Source organism: Ammospiza caudacuta, chromosome 3 (genome assembly GCF_027887145.1).
Source record: "Ammospiza caudacuta isolate bAmmCau1 chromosome 3, bAmmCau1.pri, whole genome shotgun sequence".
Taxonomy (NCBI): domain Eukaryota; kingdom Metazoa; phylum Chordata; class Aves; order Passeriformes; family Passerellidae; genus Ammospiza; species Ammospiza caudacuta.
Genome location: NC_080595.1, coordinates 81,794,245 through 81,819,484, shown reverse-complemented (window position 1 = coordinate 81,819,484; position 25,240 = coordinate 81,794,245). Strand labels below are relative to the sequence as shown.

General features: G+C 41.4%; 2 protein-coding genes across 3 annotated transcripts in view; both read right to left on the bottom strand.

Annotated features, from left to right (window-relative positions):
• ROCK2 (Rho associated coiled-coil containing protein kinase 2) overlaps positions 1-9,318 on the bottom strand; it is a 97,403-nt gene extending 88,085 nt beyond the window's left edge. For both annotated transcript variants that reach the window (XM_058802903.1, XM_058802904.1), the window contains exon 1: positions 9,109-9,318. In XM_058802903.1, the coding sequence (XP_058658886.1) occupies positions 9,109-9,258 (150 nt within the window). In that variant the 5' untranslated portion in view covers positions 9,259-9,318. The remainder of the gene's footprint in view (positions 1-9,108) is intronic.
• LOC131555462 (basic proline-rich protein-like) lies at positions 9,318-12,790 on the bottom strand. The gene is made up of 2 exons (XM_058801501.1): positions 12,755-12,790; positions 9,318-9,920 (listed from the first exon to the last, which is right to left on the bottom strand). Exons 1-2 carry the CDS (start codon positions 12,788-12,790, stop codon positions 9,318-9,320), a joined length of 639 nt encoding a protein of 212 aa, XP_058657484.1.
• Positions 12,791-25,240: the final 12,450 nt, after the last annotated feature.

The following is a 25,240-nucleotide window of genomic DNA, read 5'->3' as shown; positions in this document are numbered from 1 at the left end:
TTTGGGACTTCTGCCACTTGAGAAACACTGCAAGGCACATGTGGGAACAAATACTGGTATTTCTTCTAAAAAATGAGAGCACTGAAATAGTTTATTTTGACACTTAAATTGCCTTTCTTCAGAGGCAGCCAACCATTAAAATAGATGAAATGATTCACACCTCATGGTGCTACTGTTCCAGGCTCTGCACACATAAACTATTCCTCATCACTGTGTCCACATTTAGTGGTTTTCTTCATAATCTGAGTAGAAATAATTTCTTAACCAGAGATCTAGCTAGATGTCTATGATTAAAAGGAATTGCCAACATAATATTTTTTTTTTCAGGAGACATAGCTTTTATTAGTGTATTTATTATTATCTTTTAATACAAGCTTAAAATATTTCCAACACAGAACACTACGTGCATACAAAACAATGTTCAGCTGCCTCGCTTGCTGTTACATTCAGGTTTTACCAGCAGAACTCTGACAACAGAGTTCTGCTGCTTCCCACCCTCACTGGCAAAAACATCACATTTGCAGAGTCAAGACAAGTACTTCAGTTCTGGGAAGATGACAAGTGGGGAATAAGGAAAATAACTAAAAAATACAATAAAAAATAAGCACATTCCATATAATTAAACTGATATTGAAAAATGAATTTGAAAGCAATTTAGAAAACTGCTTTATAAAACTTAACAATTTAGTAATAGGATTTTTTTTTTGCAAGTGCAGCTATTTTCAGCTTTCCCTATCAGATATATAGTACAGGTGCTTGTAATACCAGCATGGATGCAAGTCTTAAGTTTAACACAATTATTATTTTGTACTCACAGAGAAAAAAAATTAACATAGAATAATGTTTAAATTAATGGCAGCAGCTGCGATACAATCATAAACTGCCAGTACCTCCTTGCCAGATGAGTAATTCAAGCAGTTGTTCTCACTTTTCATATAAAAGAACATAAAATAAAAGGGGGAGGTATTTTATAATCGAGGTTTATACACCCCAAAAAGGTGATTAAATTGAACAGGCCAAGAAATAAAAACTATGGCTTAGTGCCTCAGTGGCCTAACTTTTACTGTTGGAGGAGGAGGTCCCGAGATGTTCCCTAAAGGAAACAGATCATGCATGCATACCCCTGGCATTGGAAAGGTTTTCATTTCTCACTCACTAAACCACTAGCTTCTAACATGCTATTATTTCTTGCTCTTCTCCATTCTCCTAAACTATTAGAAGGAATAATTCTATTCCTAAATTGAGAGACTTCATGGTTATTTTATCACAAAAGTTTAAAATTTTATAAAAAACCCCATAATTCAGAAGTCAAGCATAATTATAAAATTGTGCAAGAAGGGGTGCAACCAATATTAAGTAACCTCAGAAGATCTTTTATCTATTTACTGCAGCTTGTTTCCAATGACTCTAGCTGCACATTGTAGAAGCCTATCATAATATAGCCTTCCCTATATAGCAGATGCTGCTAAAAGTCATTTGCAAACAAAAATCTGTGTCCTAAACATGCAACAAATAAAAAGGCTTGTCTCCCTAATCCTGTACTTAAAATGATCAGCACTAAACCGAAAATGAGACTTGAACAAACTAGTTTCAGTAACCATAAGGAAAACCAGTTTTAACTATTTTCTGTATGAAATAGAACATTTTTATAGCATAGGCACACCAAATGTTTGTATATCCCTCAACCAAAGCCTGTGCTATTACTGTTTCTAGAGCATAATCTCATTGAAAGTATGCAGATACACAGTACTGTGAATTTATCAATGCAGCACTCTTAATTTCAAACAAAAGAAAAATAAAGAGAGTCAATCAAGTTGTACAGTAGCAACAAACAAAAGCAGATTTCCAAGTTCAGAGCTCATTCAGTAAAAAGGAATTCCCAAAGAACCTGAAGATCCTTCTCTCTGTTCCATACTAGGGTAAACCTATGCTGTTGACAGAACTATGTTTGATATTTAATCAACAATGAAGCTATAGACTTTGGACGGCTACCTGTAACAGCAGTGACATGGACAAAGAACAATGATGCGTTACAGCCTTTAAATAGTAATCAAGATTTTAGTTAAACTTTAAATAGCGTTTGAAAGAAAGTGTGGAACTCAGGTATTTTTCTTCTAGTTATTTATTTATTTGGTGACAGTAACAGTCAACATTATGTGTTTTGAGATTAAAAAAAAAAAGGAGTATTTGCTAAAGCTTAACTTTTCTTCTTTCATAGCTGTTGGAAGTCTACTTTCAAGCCTGTATGTGACCTCCTCTTCATTTCCTCCTGAAGAAAAGTACAAGAAAATTCTTGTGTTTGGATGAGTCATTCAAACTTTATCTAGCTTTATGTAGGATCCTCCAATTTTGTACTTTAAATATGGAGTAATAAAATCAGTACCCATGATTTAGAACAGTCGAAAGGCAATAAAGCAATTACTCGATTACTTGAATCCTCAAGGTTCAGAATTAAACACTTGGGCATGGCTTACTTGTGATCAACTTTTTTGATCACATAAGTCTATTCTAAATATTAAATTATTTTCCAGCGCATCTTAAAAATAAAGCTTCATCATCTCCATTTCATATAGTTGGAAATGAAGAAAGATTTGTCTGAAACCATAAACTGATAGCAGTAGATTAGGATTCAGACTCTCCTGCACACCATTTTTTTATTCTCTGTACCATCTGAACAACACTATCCTAAAAAAAAATGAATGATGAAATGATGTGGAATTAAAGTATCAATGCTGAACACTATTAGAACTCATTAGTCTCCATCTGGGCACACAAAACACAAAGCACATGATGGGTTATTTTCTGTAAAAGATTTGACTTAGGTAAGCCATTCTGTATAAAATAAAATTAAAGGAAGACAAGCATAATCAAAACCCCTCTGTATGTCACACCCAGATTGTTTTTCTTCTCGTGTCTATCACCTTCCACACCCTACAACAAATGAAGCAGCGACTGAACAGAAGGCACATTTCACATGACAATGAAGAAATCTGTGTCCATCCAACAACAAAACTGCATGATACTTCACAGACAAAAAAGAGCCCCTCTTTCAATAGCTGTAACAGTAGCAGACAAACACAGATTAAAAGCTAAGTCCACACCACACAAAGCACCTGTTACAGACTGAGACTATCCACCATAGTGAAATCTGGACAAAATTCACAAAATCAAAAGGTTCCAAATATTGCAAGTTGTCGGCATGTTGGGGGCCCAATCACTGACTGCAGCATACAGCGTTAATACTCTGTTAGCAGGGAATGGATACAATGCTGCCAACGCAGGCTGCAGGTGATGCCTCACTGCGCTCAGGGGCCCTTCGGACACTGCGCTGCTGCAGCAGCTCCACGCACCGCAGCTATGGCTGGGCAACCCAGCGCTGCATCCAACCTTGTGTTTACATTGCCAACAGCTCATTAAAATAAGTGTATTACTAGCCAAGTCTGCCAATATAAACACTGTATTCTTGTTCTTAACCAATGGGATGTACCAAGAAAAAAAGGATTTAAAATAAATTTGTTACCAGAATCATTCGCTGCTTTACAGTGTAACAGTTTAGAAGAAACCTTGGACACAATATAGCATTCTTCCCCCCAAAACCCCCCATGCTTATGAGTTATAAAAACACACAGATTTAATTTCTTTAAATCTTTCATTATGTAAAATTCTACTACCCAATTTTAATCACTTTCATCTTTAAAATCCAAAGTTAGCTCCTCTGTGACACTGATACAATTCCAGTCATATTTTGTAGATCAAACACTGGCAAGAAATCATCAACTGATTGCTGTGGAGATTGGCTACTGAGGTAGCACTTTCCTTTCTTTTGAAATTAGGCAGCTTTTGTTATGGACTGCATTACTAGACAAAGAGCCAAATGCTTTGGCACTGCTCTGCCATTAGTTAGAACTGAAAATGTACTTTAAAAAACAGGTTCTAATAAGCATTTGCACACATTTCAACTGAAACTGAGACTACTAATATTTGGAAAAGTGAAGAGTTCCTGAACTTTTATTCCTGCACACATAAAACAGAAGAAATCTCTGCTAATTTGCTAGTGTAGGTGTATTTATGTTTCTTTTAAGTTGTTACAAAGATTCAACAATTAAAGGATCCTAATGACACACTCTGCAATCTGATCAACAGAGATGAAATACTGGGAGTGAACATGCCTATTGTGAATACACACACACAAAATCTGCATGCATCTCGTGTGGCAGTAAAAAGACCTGAAGCTGAGCAAAATGTTCTTTCTGTTTTCTCAAATCAGAAGTGAAACACTTTAATCCTAGTGTAGAATAAGTCAGAATATAAAAACATAAAAAGCTGTCAGTAAAGTAGAACTATCTTTTTCCAGCTAACCATACTGCTATATATAAATCCATCAGAGGGGAACAATGAACAAAAGACAATTCAGTTTCCTTAAGGATCATAATTTTTAAGTCTGCAGTAGATGTTCTAAAATTACAGATCAAAAATAGAACATTTATAGAAAGAGTCAGAAACTAAGAGAGAAATATCAGCACAGGAAATATAACAAACAAGAAAACGTTATTTCATCAAGAACAGAGAATCATCTGGCCTTCAAATTACTTAGTGGGCAATGAATTTTAGATCAGATCCTGCTAACTGCTACATATGCATCTCTTCCCTGTACTTGCTGGCTCAAATTAACACAACAGATTGTTCTTGCTGATTCAAAATTATGTGTGGCAATAAATTCAGGAAAGTGAAACAACTTTCATATTAATTATGAAACACTTAGAAAGTTCCTAAGGCTAAAATCCTGCAAAGGAATACCTTGTATCAGCCATGATGACCGGGAGATCCTGAATTAACAGAGCTCAGCCTAGTGATCTGCTCAATTAACACTCTTGGTACAAGGTTGGCATCTACTCAATTGATGAGATCTTTATGGACAGATGCACCTACTGAAAGAATGGGAGTCACAGCTGTGTCTCCAATCCACTTTTCATTAAGAATAAAATTCCAGGGTCTTGATGGCAATGATCCATGTAGATGAACATCTATTCATGTTCAAACTAGTGTAAATACACAGTTTACCTCTCAGCTTTATTTTAAAAAGAAATAAATGGCAAATTAGTTCAGTTTTGGTTTGTGGGTTTGGATTCTAAGGCATGTGTATTCTGAGACACTTGAGCACTCTCCTGCTAATCATCTCTCCATTTCTCAGTCCATCACGCTTGCATGCCAGCATAGCCCAGCACTGTGCTCACAATTTCACTGATGCACTGCCTAATTAACAGTTTTAAGAGCCCCTTCTTTCAAAAGCTGACACAACCATAGCAGAGCAGCCAGAATACACTCAACATTTTACACCTCCAGTGTAATGCCAAACTTCAAGCTTAGCACTAAAATTCTGAGGCTTGCACTGAACCAGGGAGTCCAAGGGCAAACACCAGCGCCTTTCTCTGGACAACTGCACTCGAGCAGCTCCAGCCCAGGCAGAGCACTGCAGAAAGAGCATGATAAGATTTACCAGAGCTGTTCATCACCACCACACAACTCAAAAGTTGAGTTCAGCGTGTGCTGAAGTGATACAATTACACATGGCAAGGAAGCGGAGGTCTGGATTAGTTTTACACAGCCTACAGTGACCTCTCTGCTCTTGTTTTAGAGAAGGTAACACTTGCCAACGCACCCCTACTAGATAATGTGTACGAAATACTATCAAAAATAACTCAGCTCATACTGTAGATAGAGCTTATGTGCAAAATCATAAATGCCCAAATGTATTTGAGCACTGTTAAGCTTGCCTTAAATGTAGCTGTCAACTCAGAACTATTCGGTAGGAATGTATTTATAGAAGGCTTTCTTATGGATCAGCCAAGGTCAAATGCCATTAAGTGCTATCATCCATGTGTACATGCAGTACACATAAAAATGTCACTTCATTAAATTAGTGGGTGACACAACTGGCAGAAAGGCAAATAATATAAATATGGTAGCTTTATAAAGTAATCTGCATGATCTAAATGTAACACAGAAAACAGGTTTTCATAACCACTAATGCACTGTTACATGCCCAAAAAGAGTAAGACTGTACCATAAAAAGCTGTGACAATATCAAAATTATTTATCTTAGCATAGGCAACCTAACAACAAGCTTTCAACAAGACACAATGAGAGAATAAGCACTCAGCCAACGCCTCAATGAGGTTGCAATAACCACTTCCCTTTGTGGATGTCTTTGCTGACACCTATCACAGCACTGAGCACCCAGTTCTACCATTCCTCTCTCCATCTCTTAATCAGAACAAAACCAGAAGAACCCCACCAAGTGCTGGCTGTGCATCTCATCTATGCTAATGAGTAGAAAGTCCTCCATGACTTTTCTTTATTTAGCAGAAGATGGGTGGTAATAACATGCCACACATTTTGGTTGGTTGGTTGTTTCCTGGGACGTTTTATTTTGCCTTCGTAACTGCCTGTGAGAACAAACTAAATGCAGAGTTCTCCATCTCATAATGCCTCTAAACTGAGAATGCACAGGTCTCTTTTGAAGATATGCTTTAATCAAACACAAATAATTATGCTCAACACAGGCATTAATAACTGTTAAGGCACACAAGACAGCAAAAATCCCATTAGAACATCTAACAGTCTCTCTTGGGCCCTGAAGGGGGATGGGAGGAACATCATCAATCAATGTTTTTGGCTTCATAGATTCTCCTGCTGAAGGAACAGATGGATGTGGTCAGCCATGCTGTGGTCAGGAAGGTACGCAAAGGGAGTCTCTTCATTTAGAGCCACTGAATAAAACATCCCTTGATGACAGTGGAATTGCTATCTAGAGAAAGACAGCTTATTACCTCAGCTTCTCACGTCTTTCAAATTTACACCATGTGTTAGAGATCAACAGCTACTTTTTCGCTTTTTACGGCTTCCCAAAAATAAAGCATGCACACAAAATACAGAATAGCAGCTGTTTATGACTTTTTACACTGTAAGGAAATGAATTCCATTTTGAATTCCATTCCACATTTTTAGTTTTGGTTATGTTATTTTTGGAGGATGGAATAGTGGCATTCCAGCTAGTCTTTTTAAGATGCTTCCCCTGACTCTCAGTTCATGTTGCTGTATTTCTACTTTTAACTGAAAACACATTTCCACTTTTGATAATTTACACTGCAAGGGAGCTGGTTAGTAAACAAGTAAATTTTTCAATATGAATATGCTTTCATACTCAGACTATTTAGCAGCACACCAATGCAAAATTAATGTCAAATTTCATAAAGCAACAATGCCAGAGAGCAAAAGAAACTGCTTTTACAGGAAATCTGTTGCAAATTTCCTAAATAAGAATAATAAATAGTCCATTATTTCATAAATAGTCCATTATTTCATACACAGATATGTAGACTGCACAAGCTAGGAAATGTGATTGATTAGCAAAATATTTCATTGCTGCTGGTTTTTAACAATACTTACAGACAGAGTGTAGAGAACAGTGATGACTTTTACTATAAAAAAATGCATTTACAATCCAGCTAACACTCTCCCATAGTTTGCTTTCTCAATGTATTTCATGAAGCAGTCTACATTGCTAGCATATAAAACAAACAAAAAAATCAAGTTCTAAGCAGCCCAGTCTCAATTTTGCAGCTAGGATTTATCTTCAGAAACACAAACATATTTTAGTGTATTCAATCTACATCCAAGGCATGGGAGGTGAGAGAATAAAAGAATCATGCATATAAAAGTATAAAAGCAGAGTGTGAAAAAGTCTACTGGGGTTAAGTATTAACCTGATGCATTTTTCAGAATGACTGTACTATTTTTAACTGCTCTTTTTTGGCCACAGGTCAAAGTTTTCCAAGCAAAATACCAAAGTGAAAATGCTGGGAGCGAAGCCCAGAGGCAGCTCTCTCTGCTTTGACCTAGGCAAAAACTTATCTGAATCCAGTCAGATATGCAGTACTGTTTCCCACCCCCCTCCATTGACTATGGCTGTCATTATGCCTCGGAACATGTATGAGAGGAGTAACAGCACCACAGCCTCGGGAAGAACATTTTTCAGATGTTATAGGAAATTCCTATATTCTCCACACAGCACAGGCATACATTCTGTTCAGTCAGTTCCTGTATTTTTGGCCAAACAGAACTGAGTCATTTGAAAGCACAAAAAAAAACCACAGTGTATGTGCCTTGAGCAACTGCTGGAAGGACTGGGATTTATTCTCCCTTTTTCTGCTCCTCATAACTGGGACACGTTGGAAATCTTGGGGCAGACTGGAAATATAAGATTTGAAGACCCTAAAGTATTTATCAGTCAAAATACTAATATTTATAATACTAATAATGAAAATAACGATAACAGTGATAATAATAATGATAATAACCTGTCTCTTGACTGTGTTTATAGAGTTCAGATGGTTAAATGAGAAAATCTAACCCCTTTCACACTTCTTCGCAAGGGCATAGATGCCTCACTAAAGTAAATTGTATTTCATACACTCACACGGAAAAATGCTATTTGAAACAGGACACAGACGAATCAATTTGCCCCAATAAAAAATAAACGTGAAGGGTCACTGGATCCCCCAGTTACATTTCTCCCTTAGGCGTGTCCCCTTTTCCTGAATTATTTCCACATCTCATAGCAACCTCAGCTTCACCAGGGGACGTTTCACAGGGGTGAGCGATGGGTGCCCGGCAGCGCACACAAAGGCAGGTACTTTGGGGACGGACACGCCGGGATTCCCAGGCGCGAAAGCGAACGGTGTGAACGATGCTGGGAGGGAAAACAAGGCGCTTTCCTCTCCCTGGATCAGATCTCGCCAGGGACGTTTCTCGCTTTCCCCCAAATAAGATGTTGCTAATCGGGGAGCGCTCGCTTTCCTCTCACGGTGCCGTGCCCGTCCCCTCGCCCAACACCGTCCCGGAGGCGAGGGCCGCTCCCGCCACCTCCCCGCTGCCGGTGGCCCGGCCGGGGGCGTGGAGACGATCCTTCGTCCTCTCCCAGGAAAGCACTTTCAGGACGCGGGAGCCCTTTCCTTCCTTCCCGTTCCCTCCCGCCCGCCTGAGGCGAGGGCAGCGCTCCCTTTGTTCCCCCGCCGAGCGCTCCCCCCAGGCGCGGCCGCCCCTCACCAGCAGGCTCTCCACGTTGACCGGGGAGCGCGGGTCGCGGATCATGGACTCCAGCTTCCTCTGGCGGCCCTCGAGCATCCCCGCCGTTGGCTCCAGCGCCTCGGCCGCCAGGGGAGCCGCCGACATCTTCCCCGCCGGCTGCTGGCTCATCCTCCGGCCCGCCTGGTGCCGGGCCCGCGGAGGGCACTGCGCGGGGCCGCCCGCCGGGCCTAGCGCGGCGAGCCCGGGAAGGGCGGGGGCGGCGAGGCGGGAGCGGAGGGCAGCGCCGCCGGTGGCCGCCGCCCGGGCATGAAGGGCGAGGGAAAACGGCCGCTGCTCCGCCCGGGCGCGGGGAGAGGGAGGGGAGAGAGCTGGAAGGGAGGGACGGAGCGCTTCCCGCCGTGCCTCCGCCTCTCGCCGCTCAGGGCGTCCCTTGGCGGCCGCCGCCTCACTGCCCGCTCCGCCGGGACATCGCTCTGAGGGCGGGGGGAGGTGGGGAGCGAAGGGGGAGCGGCTGCCGCGGGGTCGGGCTCAGAGTGCAGCTCTCTCTGCAGCGCTCGCCGGCTGCTGGGGCGGGAGCCGCGATCCCCGCCAGCCTCGCTTTTCCTCTCCGCTTTCCGCGTTCCGCCCACCGCCGGCCCGGCGCGGCCTCCCGCTCCCGGCCCCGCGCAGGCCGCCTCCCCTACCCACAAGGCCCCGCTGCGAGCGGCGCATTGTTCGGCGCTCGCCCGGCGCCCGGCTGCAGCCTTGAGCTCGGCGGGGCCGTGCCCGGCCTGGGCAAGGCAGCCGCTCGGAGACAGGGCTGTGTGCGTTTTGGCACATGAGACCTCAGCCTGCCCGCATGGCGTCAAGCACACAGGAAAAAAAGCCAGCAATATTTGAGAAGATGGGAGACCAGTGTTTCCGATAGAGCAGCAGTGCTCACGGCACGAATCAGGGATTCATGGAACGGTTTCGGTTGGAAAGGACCTTAAATATTTTCTAATTCCAAGCCCCCTGCCATGGGCAGTGGCATCTTTCACTCGGCCTCATTGCTCAGGTCTCCATCCAGCTTGGCCCTACCACGTCAGGGATGGTGCCTCCACAATTTCCCTGGGAAATTCCAGTGCCTCACCACCCTCATGGAAAAGATTTCTTTCCCCCATATCTAATCTAAGCCTACACTCCTTGAATTTGAAACCATTTTCCCTTGTTTTGTTGCTACATGGTCTTGTCAATAGTCTTGCCCTTTTCTATAAACTCCCTTCATGTATTGAAAGGCCACAATAAGGTCACCCCAAAGCCTTCTCTTTTCCAAGCTGAACAGTCCAAATTCTCTCTTAGGAGAGGTACTCCATCCCTCTCCTGTGTGTATATCCTACATGTATGAGAGGGAGAATGAAGAACTAGGCAGAGGGGAGCTGTGCTGGGGAAGGTGCAGGCCATCCTCATGCCCCTCGAGGAAGATGAGCCTCCACACTGTGCTGGAGATAGGTACAGCCACCTTGCTGCGCTCGGTGGGCACTTTGAGGGGACAGGATGCTGTTTATCAGACCCAGGCAAGAGTGGCTGCAGCAGGGAGACAGGCTACTGATGCCTGAGCTGTGGCTGCAGGGATGGAGGTGGGGAATTGGATGGTAGGGATGGTCCATGGAATGGCATGTGAAGTTGTGGCCAAACTATGGTTCCAGCAGCGCTGAGATGTGGCTGCTGGGCAGATGTTCTAGGGCAGAAAAACAGAGACTGGAAGTGTCATTCACTAAGGTGGAGGGACCTCAGGGAGGAAAGGTTAACATTTTACTGTGTTGACTTTCAGCTGATAGCTGGCTGGCAGTGAGCTGATGTCAGAAAAGTGGCTCAGTATTTTAACTTTAAAGGAAGAGGAGAGAGAGTCAGAGAAGTAAATATGTGAGTCACTTGCGAGATCACACTCAGTGATATTCTGAGTCAGGGCCCTGGTGCTAAACAACTCCTCACTTGAAGGAAGGTCTGCTCTGAATATCCACCCAAACTCCATAACTGGATTCTGCTTTTACAGTCCACTGAGTCAAAATCCTCAAGCCTCACAGAAACACACACACAAGAACATTTTGAAAAGTCAATATGGGCGTTATTGCTCACACTTTACAGTGAACCACACTGAGTTTGTGAGAGTTTTCTGAAGGAACTGGTGAAATCTGTTTGGGAGAGGCACTGGTTATTTATATCTTAGGACTACTTCATCTTCAAAACAGATTAGGATCTGCTTAACTGCAGCACCACCAAAAAAAATCACATCGTCTACTCAAACAGTTTACTTTGCTAGGAGATAAAAGAAGTAAGTGTAAGAATGAATTGGGTTGCTATTAGAATTATATGTGGGTACTAACTGGATCATGAAATTACACAGCCTTGCAAAACAGCAGTTCAAAACTCTAAATTACCTAAAATAAATATGATTTCTTCACTTGCAACCTATTCATTAGCTAATTTTTAGAAGTAGCACAACAAAAATGTTTTGGCTTTTTAAAATGATTTGAAATAGGTTTGGACAACAGACCAAACATAATAAGCATGTCTCTAGTGATCAGTAAGGAGCTTGTGCTAAGTTCTGTTACTGTGAACAACAATTTTGGGGACGATTTCAGTGAACTCAGAGTTGGGCACTAGGTGATCTGATGATCTAAGCTCTTAGTTTCCTCTTAACTATAGGCAACGTGCTTCTTTTTTTTTTTAGTTTTTCTTATCTATAAGCTTTGTAAAAACTGATCTTTAGCTTATGTGATTTAATGGCTTTGTTCAGAATGCTATCTAAACAAAAGTAACAAAATCTTAAATAAGCATAACAGCCCTTTTTACATAGGAAAAAAAGTGTGATTGTGACTTCAAAAGCAAGTGTGTAGAAATAGTACCTTCTTGAAATTCTTGCCCAATAGATCTATTCTTCCACCCTTCAGGACATATCTGTTTACTAGCTAAACGAGTTTTACTCTGTTACGGAGACACATTGACAACGGTAGTCAGCTGAATTCCTTTGTATGACACAAATCCTCAACAAAATCATCAGCAGAAGATTTATTGCTGGTTGTAAGTGACTAAGTAACAAAAATAGTACTCAGAAAGTCCAATCCTTCTCTCAGTGTTTGCAAAAAACACTGTTTTAATGTGCCCTAGAGGAAAAATGACACCACCTTCTGTGGTCTTTTTACAGTTCTACTTTTTCTGCCTTCAGTGGTGTAAATCTCTCAGGGTATCACCTATTCCTACAAGGACTATCTAAGGCAGAACTCTTCCTACTCTCTCTGTGTATGCTAGTTTTGAAGTCCCATGCAGTGAATTGTCAAATGTTATTTACTATGTTTTGTAAGGCAAAGTCCAAGCCTTCCAGTATGTCTGCTGTAGCTTTAAGCCTAGGACTCCACAGTTGGATCCTTCATCTCTCTGTCTGTTCCCTGAAATGCTGCTGAACTCTTTAGATAATCTACAGTCCAAATATGTTTTAGGTGTCCCAAGGCAGTAGGGAATTCACTGTTGACCATTTTCACAACTGGCTACATTTATAGGTACGGATTTGTAAGATGTTCGTACTTGGGGCTTACTGGTTAAAAGCCATCAGCTTCAGGTTGTTGCTTTAGGGTATTCCATAGTCCCCAAGCCTATTCAGGGAGAAGAGGGATTTGGCTTTGGACCTTGGGCATGCTTTCCCTACTATCGCAAAAGAAGCAAAAGGAGACAAAGCACCCATGTGCGCATCTGTTTTAAGAGATGGGGCTGTGGTTTTAGCACTTGCTGCTGGCTAAATAAGGCTTTTGCAAATCCTCTTTCAGGCTCTCACTCTGAAAATATTTGAAGAATATAAGAGCACTACCAACAGGGGAGTTGATTCTCCTAATAGCTAGGTTCTCTAAAATTTAGATCACTAGATCTCGTGGATCTAGTCCATCTTTGTGTTTTGCATATGGGAGAACAGCTAGAAGAGCTAAGTGAGTTGCCAGAGATATCATGGACTATCTCTGTTCAGTGACATGAATCAACTCTATCCCAAATGAGAAGCAAGTTGTGACAACAGAGTATGATGGACAAAACACCTGTCAGTAGTCCAAGCAGATACAGTCTTTGAAAGCTGCCAAAAGTAAACCATGTCAGACTGCTACAGGCAAAGGTGCATAACTATCACTCACTCAGGACGCTGCGCTGACGCGGATCAGTGTTGTTGTGATAGAAATAGGACAAGTCATTTTTTAGATAATGAGGTCTTGAGACTTTGGAGGGCGTAGCTAAAGATCATCATTCTACTTCCAGAAAATAGATTTATGTCATTAGTACAGGGGTTTCTTTACTTTTATATTCATAAATATGAACTAGAGGTGAAAAGGAATATAAGTTTATTGTCAGTTTTGTTTGTTTGTTTTATTTTTCCTTTCTCACATGATAGTGTTCAGTCAGCCTAAGGGTTAATAAATTACTTTTTCTGGATTAAAAATAAACTTCTTCATTTTAGGTTAGTGAAAATAGACAGGAAGACAGGTACACAACTTGTGTATATAGGAATTACATTTTTGAAGGACTTGCAAAGTCAGCCACAATCTTCATCGTTGATATACTGATTCCAGTGTTGTCTTGGGACAAATAGTACAGTTATGTAAAGTCCACAGGAAAAAAAAACCCCAACATTGTTTAACATTCTTTCATTTAATTCATCTCTTGCGATGTAACAAGAGGCTTTAAATACAAGCAGCTTTTCAAACCCCATGCGTTTCCAAACCAGCCTCAGTAAGACTGACACTACCACATCAATTACTAGCACAGGCCAGCTATAAAATTACAAAACCACTCAGCCATCTGTATTATTAAATGCAAACCAAAGTAATCAAGCAAATGCTAAAGAAAATGTCTTCATCTGTAAGCTTTGTGGGTAAAGGCCTATATCTACTGTTCTGCTTGGAAAGGCATGTACCTTTGTCTCTGAAGGTGCGCCAGGTAGCTGCTTCCCATTTTTTCAAACAGCATATATAGCTGATAAATATTAATAAATACCAACTAATAATAGAATTATTAGTTGCTATACTGTCCGTTGATGTGTTAAAGTCAGTATCTTAAGCACAAATACCAAGGAATCAAGAAAAGGAGGTGTGAATCAAAAGTGGCTGTGTAATGTCTGGGTGTGTCTGATAACGCAGGACTTGGTCTCTGCCTGGCTCTTAATTGCTTACATAACTCCCCAGCTAAATAACATTGCTTTTGTTATAAGGTAGTTTCATAGTTTCTTGGATGCATTGGGAAGACAGAAGTGAAGCTGTGAATCTAGGTTAGTTGAAATGCTTACATGATGGTGATGTCCAGATTCTCTGCTGTAAGGCTCAGGAGGAAACTTGCAGTAAGTGTAGCTTGGAGAGTAAGGACAAAGTGACCTCGAGTTTTCCTTTGCTGCTTTGTGCATATAGGTGACGCTTAGGGCTCTGTGGCTCTAGGTGTAAATCACAGTTTGAGAGACTGCTGTGATTTATGAAATCCTTGTTCTTATGCTGTCAGTAGACTGTTTATACCTCACAGTACCTTGGAGCAGAGGAGGGTTTTTGCTGCTCTTCTTTCTGCAGCACTTCCTTTACATGACACATTGTAAAGGCTGAAATATTGGAAATATGCAGGAGTACAATGCTGCTGGTCCTTTGGAAGTGCTGGCCAGAGCTTCTCAAAGCTGTCTCTGCCTCCTTTTAATTTGACAAGGTGACTAGAGATTGATTCAGACCTGTCACTTGTATGCCTGTAACAATCTCTTCCAGTGAACACGTACCTGTAAGAACAAAAGCTTTTCTGATAGTTTATTCTGTATTTAAGATCAAACATTTAAACATTAGATACTGAATGGGAATTATGAGAAATGTGGCCAAAGTCCCATGTTTTCCTAGATGAGGCATAATCTGAACCAGCATTTTCAGCCTGATCTGATCCAGAATTCTTTAGCAGAATGAGAACCCATGTATGCATTGTCCTTTCTCCATCCTGTGGCAATTCATGTTACACAGTACACCTTCAAATAAAGTTCCTAGACACTGTCTTACAGGCTGGTGTGTGTGGTTTTGCAGAAAATTGCATTAAGAAGAAATGGGATGCCAGGAAGAAAAGGCTTTGTAGCCTTTCAAAGAGAACACTCAGCAGGATGGAGGCAGAGAGGTAGGTGGCAAACTTAGTGACCTTCACAGTTACACAGCTATTGAGCTTTTTTGAATTGTCATCTTGGATTTTGGTGTAAGAACTACTGGAGGCACCTAATCAATCTTTCTTTTGATCTGGCCTTTTGCCATAAGTATGCAGGAACTGGCTTGGAAAATGACAGTAAAACCCCAGGCACTGAATGCTCCCTGCAATTAGGGGGAAATGCCAGTAGACGAGGACTTGGATAGAGCAAGCTAAAAAAAGATGATTAGTGTAGAGGTTCTGTGTGCATCTCTGAATACCCACATTATGTGTCTCTGCATTAGCACTGTCATTCCTGTGATCTGCTTTTCATCAAGACTTAGCTACTGTTAATTGTGGGGAAACCAAGCCAGTCCAGCTGATACCAGGGTGTAAACAACTACAGTGGCTGTGCCTGCTCTCAGGGAACCTGCAGGGGCTGTCAGATACCTGTAAGAACAGTTGTGAGTGCACAAGTGAAAACACAGCTTTGCATATAAAAGTGGAGGGAGGGAGGGAGGGAGGGAGGGAGGGAGGGAGGGAGGGAGGGAGGGAGGGAGGGAGGAAGGAAGTGGCGGAAGGAAGTGGCGGAAGGAAGTGGCGGAAGGAAGGAAGGAAGTGGCGGAAGGAAGGAAGGAAGTGGCGGAAGGAAGTGGCGGAAGGAAGGAAGTGGCGGAAGTGGCGGAAGTGGCGGAAGTGGCGGAAGTGGCGGAAGTGGCGGAAGTGGCGGAAGGAAGGAAGTGGCGGAAGGAAGGAAGTGGCGGAAGGAAGGAAGTGGCGGAAGGAAGTGGCGGAAGGAAGGAAGTGGCGGAAGGAAGTGGCGGAAGGAAGTGGCGGAAGGAAGGAAGGAAGTGGCGGAAGGAAGGAAGGAAGGAAGTGGCGGAAGGAAGGAAGTGGCGGAAGGAAGGAAGTGGCGGAAGGAAGTGGCGGAAGGAAGTGGCGGAAGGAAGTGGCGGAAGGAAGTGGCGGAAGGAAGTGGCGGAAGGAAGGAAGTGGCGGAAGGAAGTGGCGGAAGGAAGGAAGTGGCGGAAGGAAGTGGCGGAAGGAAGGAAGGAAGTGGCGGAAGGAAGGAAGTGGCGGAAGGAAGGAAGGAAGGAAGTGGCGGAAGGAAGGAAGGAAGGAAGGAAGGAAGGAAGGAAGGAAGGAAGGAAGGAAGGAAGGAAGGAAGGAAGGAAGGAAGGAAGGAAGGAAGGAAGGAAGGAAGGAAGGAAACATGGACAGTATGTTTAACTACTGTTATTTCTAGACTTGGCTGTCGAATAATAAATGGGATTACTGTATGAAGAGGCTGACATAGAGATGATCTCAGTTTTGCCCTGGTCTTTGGTGATGGGGGGACAATATTAAAATGAAACACTACACATGGATAAGAAAAACATATCTTTAATACTTTAATTTTCCATGTTTATGGGTAATAAAAATTAAGGTATTACAGGAGGTAATTACAACCAAATTGGAAGAAAACTTGGAAGATTTTGATGTGAGAAAGCTGACATTAGTGGGAATTATTTGGAGACGTTTCTTATAGGAGAATAAAACATTCTGAAGGATATCATGCTATTCCCAAAGTTAAAAGAACTCACTTCATGTAGGATTGCAATGCCTCATGAGGTGAAACAGAGAGGTAAGTATTAGTTGAATCCTTGAGGATTTGTTTTGGTAGGAACTACAAGGACCAGTCTTGGTCCCTCTTGTTTAACTTTTTGACATTGGAACCTTTTTGTTTACCAGCATGAAATCCAGGACTATGCTGTTGATCCTGTTTGCATCAGCCAACATCAGTAGACAGTTGAGGGTTGGGATATTGCTCAGAATATCTGGATCAGCTCAATGATGGGAATGATAGAAACAGGACATTTTAAAAATGGTAAGAGTCTATAGAGGGAGTGCCCTTGGGGACTAGTAAGAAATTCTGATGTAATGTGGGACTGTACCACTTGGAAACAGCTGAGGAGAATTACTTCAGGCTTACATTAGCTAATGAAAACATGGAATTAAAAAGTATAAATGGTATTGTAAAATTTAACAAAGATACTTAAGTGAGATAGGATAGGGCAAGATCCAGTTAGAACACTGGGACATAAATAGTTCCATTCCTCTGATTGGAGAAGAGGAACTGAAAATGGGAATTTGGCAGAGATAAAGGAACAAAGCAGCCTGTTTTATGGAGATAGCTTGAATAACTCAGTTTTCTAGATCCAGCAGAGAAGTGAATGAGAATATGGTGGTGTCTAAAGATACACCAAAGACAGCAACCAAGGAGTTTAAGAGCTGTGCACTACAGAGGAGTGCTGGCAGAAGAGCAGATGTGAGTAAACTGGTCACAGATGAGTGCAGATGGGAAATAAGACTGCTTCTAGCTATTTACAATGCGGGGTTAGTACAACCTTCATCCAAGTAAAGGCAGCCAGAAAATACCTACCTGCAGTGTATCAGTGCACTCTGACAGGGCCATAAGATATGGTGTCTGGCACCACAGGGACTGGAGTCAGGAGTGTTGAGTTGGGAGCTCTCAATGTCATTTTCAGCTCTTATGTGGCTGCAGAAATAAGGGTTTGTAAGAAGCATAGAGTAGTCTGGATGAAGGTTATCAAACTATTTCATCATCAGTTAAAGACTTGGTGGAAGTTACATTTTTGCTCAAGAACTGCAGTGAATGTCATAAAAATCAGCACAGTGTGGACATAACTAAACTGGCTGCTTTTCTTTGCTGAAAGAAAATAACCTGAAGGTTATTTCTATGCATGAACCATTAAATGTTATGTTTTAATCCAATGTAGAATATTTGTTTTGGATGCTTGAAAGAATGTCATAGCATGGATATACTTAGGATGAGGAAATCCTACTTTTGTCCAAGGGAACTTGAAGCAGAATTCTACTTCTTAGAAAGCTGTCCAAGGCCTTGGTATCCATGAAGCAGGACAAAGGGGAAATTCTTCCTCTCAATGAATCTGGTGACCTGCACAAAGGCACCAAGTTTGTTGGGTCAGTGAGGAGGAGCATGAGAATCACAGCTTCCTACTCTGGGAACCAGCCTGCTCCTTTGGGAGGTGTGTCCCCATCCCTTGCAACTGGGACAAAATCAAAGTGGCCACAGGAAAGATTGAGCATAGTCCACCTCAACAGAGCCTCTGTTAAGGGGTCTCTGCTACCTAAGTACATGCTCTGATCATTGAGCTGTTGGGTAACTGGGGACTTTCCTCCAACACAGTTTATCCCCTTCTTTGTTTTTTTTCCAGCCAAAACTATTCAGCAAATTTGAAGCAAATAGTTTAGACATGACTGAAACCACATTTTCCAGGGAATTAACTATTAAATAAATAAATAAATCACCCAACTCTAACTATTACCTCTTTTAAAATCCATGATGCTTCTTTTCCACATAAATTGAAACTTTTTTTTATTAGTATATGTAATTAAATGTAACAGTTTGACCCATCTATCCAGCCGGGGTAGTAAATTTGGGCTCCTTATTTATGCTGTTCTGGAGTGCACAAGCTGTTTTATAACACTTACAACTAATGCTTATTTCTTCAGTTTACTCATATTTTCCTTTTTTTGCAGCCACTTTCATCCTATCAGTTCCAACACCTGATCACTGTAGGAGAGAGAACTCTTCTCTATTACATTTTCATGCTTTCCTAGTCAACTAATTTAAACTAATAGAAAAATAAAACTTTTTGCAGTGTGACTCTCATGCTAACTTGTTGATAGTTTAAATAGATAATGCCATTCCACTAGATACAAGCTAAACTACTGGAAACAAATCAAATAAAAGGATATAACTAGATGTAGTTTTTAATAGTGTTAAAACTATTCAACCAGAACAAGAGGGGTTGGAATTAGATTATCATCAAGGTCCTTTGTAACCTAAATCATTCTGTGAATCCATGACTCTATGATTTCTGGTCTGCTCTCTTGGACCTTGTAGCACTCCAAGCATTGCATCTCATCTTTCCAACTGGTAGTGTCCAAACACTCTCCCTGGGCCGCGGCGAGCAGCCCTCTGATGCATCCCTTGCAGCATTTCTTAGGACTGTTGGTTGCCGTGTGCGATTGCAGCTGGCCAGGAATGCGAAGTGGTGGTTTGCTTCAGAAGCCGTGGAAGGATGGTTGTAGACATCCCTCTAGTGGCCCCGCGGTGTCGGGGACGGCGGGAGCAGCTCTGGCATCCCCGGGCTCCGCAGGGGCAGATGTGCTCCTCTGTGCAGCTGGGTCCTCTGCGGGGTGGGGAACTGGCAGATAATGTCTCCCTTTTGCCGTTTCACCAAAGTTTCCCTGGAAACTCCGCACCAGTTCGGGGTGTTTAGAGTGTTTGTTTCACACAAGCCTTGATACTTGAAGGCTGAACCCATTTCACTGGCCACTGTAAAAAACAGATGTAATGGGAGGTGTTATGAGGAAAGGGTTAATCCTGTCTCTAAGTTTTTTTAAATGTCAGTTTATTTAACCCAGAGTGAGGAAAAACTTTGTCATCATTGAAAAAAGGGGCAAGTTATACTTGAAGATTAATTAAATGTTTCAGATCTTCTCATCTCTTTAATACAAGACTGATAGAATACCAAAGAGGGGGACCCCCAAAAACCCCAAAGTATATGTAAAATAATTATAAGGAACACAAATTTGTACATCTGTACAGTTCAGCTTCTCAACTGAAATTGTCAGTAAGATGCTAATTATGTTTATATGTTTGAAACATTGAATTTATTTTGCTTATTAATTTGTTAAAGGACGTGCAGCAGAAATGAGAGCCCTGGGATAGCATCTTTAAAGATAGTGAAGAGGTCTTCAGTACTGTCTTCAGAAAGGGCACTGTCCCAGGGCACCCACTGTGGTTCCTTCATGGAGCACAGCAAGTCTGGGGATTGCCCTTGCTGGTGCTGGACAAGGATCCCATGACGGGTCTGGGGAAGCTGGCACTCTGAGGAGTCACTGCAGAGCAGAACTGAGCACAGTTTGCAAAGGAGATCAAGACACTCCTCCCTTTTCGCAAATGGGCACAGCACAGAGGAATGATTTGTTCCAGAGGCAGCAAGCTGCCTGACAGCAGCAGGATGTGGTGTTGAAAGGAGATAACGGGTTCATACGTAAGTAAAACTGTCCTTAAAGGACAGCCCACCCTGAGATTTTCTCTGTATGGAAACAAAAACTACAGATCTCATCCTTCTGAAAATGGTAGTTCTGTATCAGTAATTCACCTGTACTACCAGTATTACCATTGTGAATCCATTATTACTTTTAAATAAGAATTACCTATACAAAAATACCATAGTGCAACAATTAAGTAAATTGTACTTAGAGCTGAACTCAGGCCCATTTCAAAGCCATCATTTGCTGTTAATAAAGCCATGGCTGAATGAGTATTTCTGGTTGAACCTCGATTTTGTTAAACTGAGTGAAAGCAATCAACTGAACACACACCACCATCCTGATCAGGTTTTGATTTCAAAGGTGGTAAAAAACTTTTTAAGTTGCATTAGGGAAATTTTTTTCCCCCTTTAGCTCTGTATAATTTTCCTTCCAAATTATAAACCCTGCTTTGCTGACTTTCCTCCTTACACCCCAAAAATAGCTCAATGTGTCAATTTAAGAGATGGACAATTAGCATAAAGTCAGCAGAGAGAACATAAATGCCTGAGACGTTTTTAGGCGACATCTATGTAAACAATTGCTGTTGTCTTGTTTTCATTTCCAGGCAACTGATCCTCAGAGACACATACATAGAATACAGACAACAATATCTGGACAACTTTCCAATCCCTTCTTTCCGAGTAATTTATACTTTCTCCTTGTATAAAGGAACAGTATTTTACAGATTGGGAATAAAATATATCTTGATTGGAAGATACTTGTTTTAAAGAGTCTGATCATCATCTAATGTCACAAATTTAAAGTCTTTTTGAAAGAAGTAAAATCCCTGAGCTTCAACCTGCAGTAAATTTTTAATACAGTCTAGAGTATTTCAGACCAGGAGAAACACATGATTAATCAAGAAATACACATTAATCCAAATTTGCCTCTTCTGCTGCTCAGTGGCCCAGGCTTGTCAATGTTTTTTGAGTCAAAACTACTAATCTCTGCATGGACTCTGACAGCCAATGTGCCAATTTTGGCAATTTGGAAGACTAGCATTTGTTTCTATCCTTTTATTCAGTTCTTTAAGATAAATCTGCAATTAAGTCTTTTTTATCACAAAAGAAAGGCAGTGCTAATGCTTTCACAGTATTTTGTTTTTACTTTGCTTTATTTTAACCTCTCATTATAGGAAGAATTACTCCTATATCTCTATATTTCCCCCATTACTGTTCTTGCAGGATAGGATAATATATTGCATTATTTCAAATGTGTTTGTTTTCTCTTCAGCTGAATAAATACAGAAATCACCTCCAATAGCTTCTTTCCAGCCTGAAGACAATGGCTCAGCAGGCACTTAAGGTTGAAGTTGTTTCTAAAACCAGGGAGATTTTTCTCGTGAGAAATTTTTTCTTACACAAAGTATTACTGGCACTGATGGTGAGAATGTTGCTTGGTAAAAAGGTTCTCTGACGATCTGTGGGGAGTAGCATTACCAAGTAAATTACAGTTCTAGCTCCTGACTGAATTCTGTGCAACCTGCTTTAGTGTATAGGATGGAGGCACTGTGTGGCTATTGTCCTGTTTTTGTAGATGTTTTAGGGATTGTGAAAAGATCACAACTAACTACAGGGAAGCTTGATTTGATCCTTGAATGCCCAGCTAGCAGCAGAGTGTCTGGTATTGGCCACAGTGCACTGCGGTCCAGGAGAGCTCCAAGGGTCTCACTATGGGCTGGTGTTTATAAGGTCACAAGAGAGCTAGCTTTAGTCACAGTAATTTTCCATCCTTGCCACAATTCAGGCTGGTAACTTTATTTGAAAATTTGATAACGAAAATTTTATTCCACTTAGGTTGTTGTTCAGGCAACAAAAATAAGTTTCCAAGGCTGTTCATTAAAACAGGAGCTTGTTAGACAACAAAAGTTCCTGGGAGAAGAGTGTTTCTGGTAAGCTCAAGAGAAGCTCAACCAGCTGCTGTTTGTCAAGGCTGAGGCCTGATAAACATTTTTGGGATCACAGTGTGGCTGGGGTGGGGGGGATGCACCCCCATAGTGGGCTAAGTCAATAAAAGAGTTGCAATGTGCTGAGCTTGGATCTTTGAATTTGCTGTTACAGCTTCTAGGATTGTCTTCTATAACCCCATCCCTTAATCTAGAGTCAATTGGAAACACCACTTCATTCATGGATCACAAGGTGAGGAGCTCCCATCAGCCCACGTCCACATGGTGGGTGTCTGGAGAGCACAGCTCCAGACCCTCAGATCACCCACGGTCTGCCTGCAGGGGTGGCAGGGAAGAACCAGGGTGCCATACATGGACAGAACCAGGCTGCCCTTTCTCTGCAAACATTACATTTTCTTCAAAACACAGATCGTGCTTTTCGACTAACAAGTACCTGAGTCCTTCAGTAAATATCTACAAACAGTGAGAAGCCTCGTCAAGATTTATGTAACCTACACAACCAAGGGTAGTTTATATAATTTTAGCCTCAATGCACTTCTCACAAGTTACTCCAGGCAGATCAGAAGTGGAACCAAAACCAGCAGATTGGTGTTCCTGATAAACCCTTCAGCAGTTACTGAGGTCCCAGCAGGGTGCAGGGGCCAGCCCATGCCAGGATCATGGAACACAAGGGTTTAGAGCTTGCAGCCAGCCCCAGCACACTGGGAGCAGCTCATGGCCTGGCCAGCAGATGAACCTTGCTACTGACAAGGACTTCTGAAATCAGTGTTTAATTATGCTTATAAAATGAGGCTCTTCATATACACCAAAAAGATTATTCAAAATGAAGAAAATTGCTGACTTTCAAATGCTTTCCAACAGACAACAATTTGCAGGAATCTTCTGCCTCCTTAAAAAATCACATTATTTAAAACTGTAGTTCACATCTGAAAATTGACAAGTGAATTCCCACACCAAATAAGGGCTGAACTGGCAACCTGCAGTGCTTTTTACAGTAAGAATCAGCAAAACCAGGGATTTAATAATTATGGGTCCTGGTTGTTGCTATTGCTGATTGATGCATTAACATTCTTAACCATTCTTATTGAAGGGAAGGCAGAAAGAGTACTAGAAACTTCTAATTTATCAGAGTCCTCAAATAGCCAAGAGAGCTTCTTACACATACAAATGTACTGAAAATGAACAGATGTAGACTCAGCAAAAATAATAATCTCTCAGAAAAAAAATCAAACATTACTACACAAATTCAGAGTAAGGTCCTGTCACATTTACAAGTGAGCTTGTAACTTGTGTCTAAGTTCAGCATCACTCAGGAATTTTTCAAGTCCAAGTTGAATCTTTTCAGCTAATTAGTGCATTGAGCTTATACAGTACATTGCTTTCCAGTATCACCAATGGCTAATACTGTACATAACCAAGTAGCAAAAGCAGTGGTTTAATCTTCAAAAGTCCATTCGTTCTGCTGAAGGTGCACTATTACAACAACAGATGTATTAAACAAAATAGTAGCAGTATAATTGTCATATTACAGCTTCTTCCATTTCACTGTGACAACTGTGTGGCTAAAAGCATTAATTATACTGCTAGAAAACCTGTACAAATGAGTGAGGAAAAACAATCACTAGAGATTTGTTCAAAATGAAAAATCCTAATGTTTCATTTAAATGGATTGTTCCACTGTTGAAGACAAACTTCCTTAACATTTTTAAGATGGTTATTTTGTAAAAATGTACTTCCTTACTTTTTATATAAGGTAGGTAATGGCTAAGAGTTAGAGAGTTGGTTTAGATTAAATATTAGGAAGAAATTCTTTACTATGAGGGTGGAGAGACACTAGAACAGGTTGCCAGAAGCTGTGGATGCCCTATCATCTCTGGAAGTGTTCAAGGCCAGGTTGGATGGAGCTTTGAGCAACCAGGATGAGAGGAAATGGCCTCAAACTGCACCAGATTCAGGTTGGACGTCAGGAGGAATCTATTCACTGAAAGAACTGTGAAGCACTGGGAGGTGGTGGAGCCACCATCCCTAAGGGAGTTCAAGGAACATCTGGATCTGAATCTAAGTGCTATGGACTACTTGACGTTGTGGTGTTTGGTCAAAGGTTGGAGTTGATGGTCTTGGAGGTCTTTCCAACTTAAATAATTCTGTGATGTAGGGGAAGCTGTTCCTGCCCAAAGCAGGGGCGTTGGAATTATGTGACCTTCAAGGTCCCTTCCAACTCTAACCATTCTAGGATTTTATGATCATGGAACAAAAACCTACCCCAATATACAGCATTCAGAATTAGTTAGTGTTGGAAATTTTTATAGGTTTTATGGGAAACATTGTCCTGAGTTGTTGAAATAGTGTAGGGGGAATCAATGCTTCTCTTTTGCTCAAACTCCACCAAAACAGAACAGCAATGTAAAACATCAAATATAGTTTGCCATCTGAACAGAAACCAGCCACTGAAGGAAAAGGACAATTTTCCTGTGCAAAAAATGCTTTCTTAGTTTTAACCCTCATTCCCAGCTTCACTGGAGGAGCATCTTGCTCATTTTTACCCTGTTCTATGTATTCATTGTGCTGTCACTTTGCTTTTATTTATTACTATTACAGCTTAGCCTGTAGTTTGAATTTCACAGACAAAAATATAGTATCCTATTTTTCCCAGAAGTCCTGTATTCTGGAGCCTGAAATTGAGAGGACAGATATAAAAATTCAAGATTACTTTTCTGACACAAGATTGCACTTGGTGTTTTTTCCCCAATTTGCAAAGTATACTGCTATGCATTTTGCAGAACCAGGGAACCTTGTGGAAAACTGAGTTATTTCTCCATTCTGTATTTAGGTATATTTATGCTCATCAGTGTCACCTGTGCCAACTTACTTGTATTGTAGAACATAGGGCTTTTAATTTCACTGCACCTGTCTAAAATAGCTGTAGAGCTGCTGGCTAGAACATGCAAGGTTTAATTAGCTTTGATGGTCTCACTTGTGAGG

What these genes read in the sequence shown, in the direction of transcription:
- LOC131555462 (XM_058801501.1), bottom strand. Translation starts at nt 12,790, where the DNA reads ATGGGTGCTTTGTCTCCTTTTGCTTCTTTTGCGATA. An exon ending in CTTTTGCTTCTTTTGCGATA is followed by an intron (nt 9,921 to 12,754) that starts GTAGGGAAAGCA and finishes CCATGCGGGCAG; the next exon opens with GCTGAGGTCTCATGTGCCAA.